The sequence below is a fragment of the Seriola lalandi genome, unplaced genomic scaffold, assembly GCF_002814215.2.
Source record: "Seriola lalandi dorsalis isolate HSWRI2012SDOR001 ecotype SW California unplaced genomic scaffold, Sedor1 jcf7180002054418, whole genome shotgun sequence".
NCBI lineage: Eukaryota > Metazoa > Chordata > Actinopteri > Carangiformes > Carangidae > Seriola > Seriola lalandi.
The window spans coordinates 431,806-433,175 of record NW_019524971.1 but is presented as its reverse complement, the minus strand read 5'-3'; the positions used below and the strand labels follow the sequence as shown (position 1 = coordinate 433,175).

At 51.0% G+C, this 1,370-nt stretch overlaps 2 protein-coding genes across 2 annotated transcripts in view; one reads left to right on the top strand and one right to left on the bottom strand.

Moving 5' to 3' along the window:
• Positions 1 to 1,222, bottom strand: part of LOC147818883 (uncharacterized) — a 10,194-nt gene extending 8,972 nt beyond the window's left edge. Inside the window, exons 1-3 of the mRNA XM_087175142.1 lie at positions 840 to 1,222; positions 690 to 745; positions 242 to 599 (exon numbers count right to left, since the gene is read on the bottom strand). Coding sequence (XP_087031268.1) covers positions 376 to 599; positions 690 to 745; positions 840 to 910 — 351 coding nt within the window. The 5' untranslated portion in view covers positions 911 to 1,222 and the 3' untranslated portion in view covers positions 242 to 375. The remainder of the gene's footprint in view (positions 1 to 241; positions 600 to 689; positions 746 to 839) is intronic.
• Positions 1 to 1,370, top strand: part of LOC111657895 (uncharacterized) — a 31,608-nt gene that overhangs the window by 13,499 nt on the left and 16,739 nt on the right. The gene's annotated exons all lie outside the window — the stretch shown is intronic.

Genomic DNA, 1,370 nt, shown 5'->3' with positions numbered 1-1,370 from the left:
CTGTCAGTCCCAGTCCAGCGTAGAGGCCGATCCTTCCCCGACTCTCTGGTTCTGGTCTCTCAGTTGGTCTCTGGGTTTCAGGCTGATCAACAGCTGCTGAAGAGAAGAATGAAAAGAAATATAAATATTATAGAGCCGAGCAGCCAAACTCCATCAAGTCTAGTTCAGCAGCAGAGTCTGTACAACACTGATAACCATTTATAAAAAGAGCTTTCTACTGAGTTCTACTGGATCTACTTACCAGAGACGTTGAGTCGACATTTACCAGAGCTCCTCCCATCAGAGGTGAGAACCTGACACTCGTACAGTCCTGAGTCCTCAGTCCTCAGTCTGGACACATGAAGACTGATTCGTCCTTCTCTGAGGACGTCTTTGTCATTGGACTCGTCCTGAAAACTGTTTATCCTGAGACTCTGGGGACTCGACACCCTCACGTAGCTGATACAGGACTGATTCTCTGAGATCAGTGATCAGTTCACAGAAGATATTAAGGAAGTCAGGTGGAGTGTGAGGTTTGGTTGTGAAGCTCCACTCCAGTGTGATGTTGTGGTTCTCCTCTGCCTGATAGGAGCTCTGTGTCACATTCACTACAAATGTTCCTGTTGAGGAGACAGAGAGGGAAAGTGAGGAGCAGACTAACTTAGGACTTGTATCAGTTTCTAGATAATAAAGTGAAGGAGTAAACTAACCACAGACACAGGAGGTCAGTGTGAGGAGCAGCAGGATGCAGCAGATCATCTTCTCCCTGAGAGAGAGACACCAACCTCATCAAGTTTCTTCATACAAATCTAATCCAGGATGAACACAACGATAACATCAACTCTGTATTTAGACCTTACCTTGTGTATTTTCTGTCGTTGTGAAGGTTGATGGGTTGACTGACGGAGAGACTCCCTTCGTTCTCAATCATCAGTTGCACGGGCTCTGTGAAGCTGGCTCACCTGGCTCACCTGGCTCTTTAATAAAGAGCAACAAGGGGGCGGGGCAGCGGTATCTGATTCTTTATCGGTTGTTGTTCGGCTTTTGTCGGTAGCCGAGATTTTGAAGTCGGCACGAGAGCCCGGGTGTCTGTGGCTCGTGAGTTTCTCTGTACAGGTGAGAGCCGGTGTGTCGTCGCTCATGGATTTCGCCCTGCAGGTGAAGGCCGATGTGTCTGCGTGCTACGAGCCTATCTCCGGGAAGCTACGAGCTCGTGTTTCCGCGAGCTGAGAGCCGCGAGCCTGTTCGCAGCGAGCTGAAAGCCGCGAGCTCGTGTGTCAGCGAGCTGAGAGCCGCGAGCCGGGAGCTGAAAGCCGCGAGCCCGTGTGTCAGCGAGCTGAGAGCCGCGAGCCCGTGTGTCAGCGAGCTGAGAGCCGCGAGCCGGGAGCTGA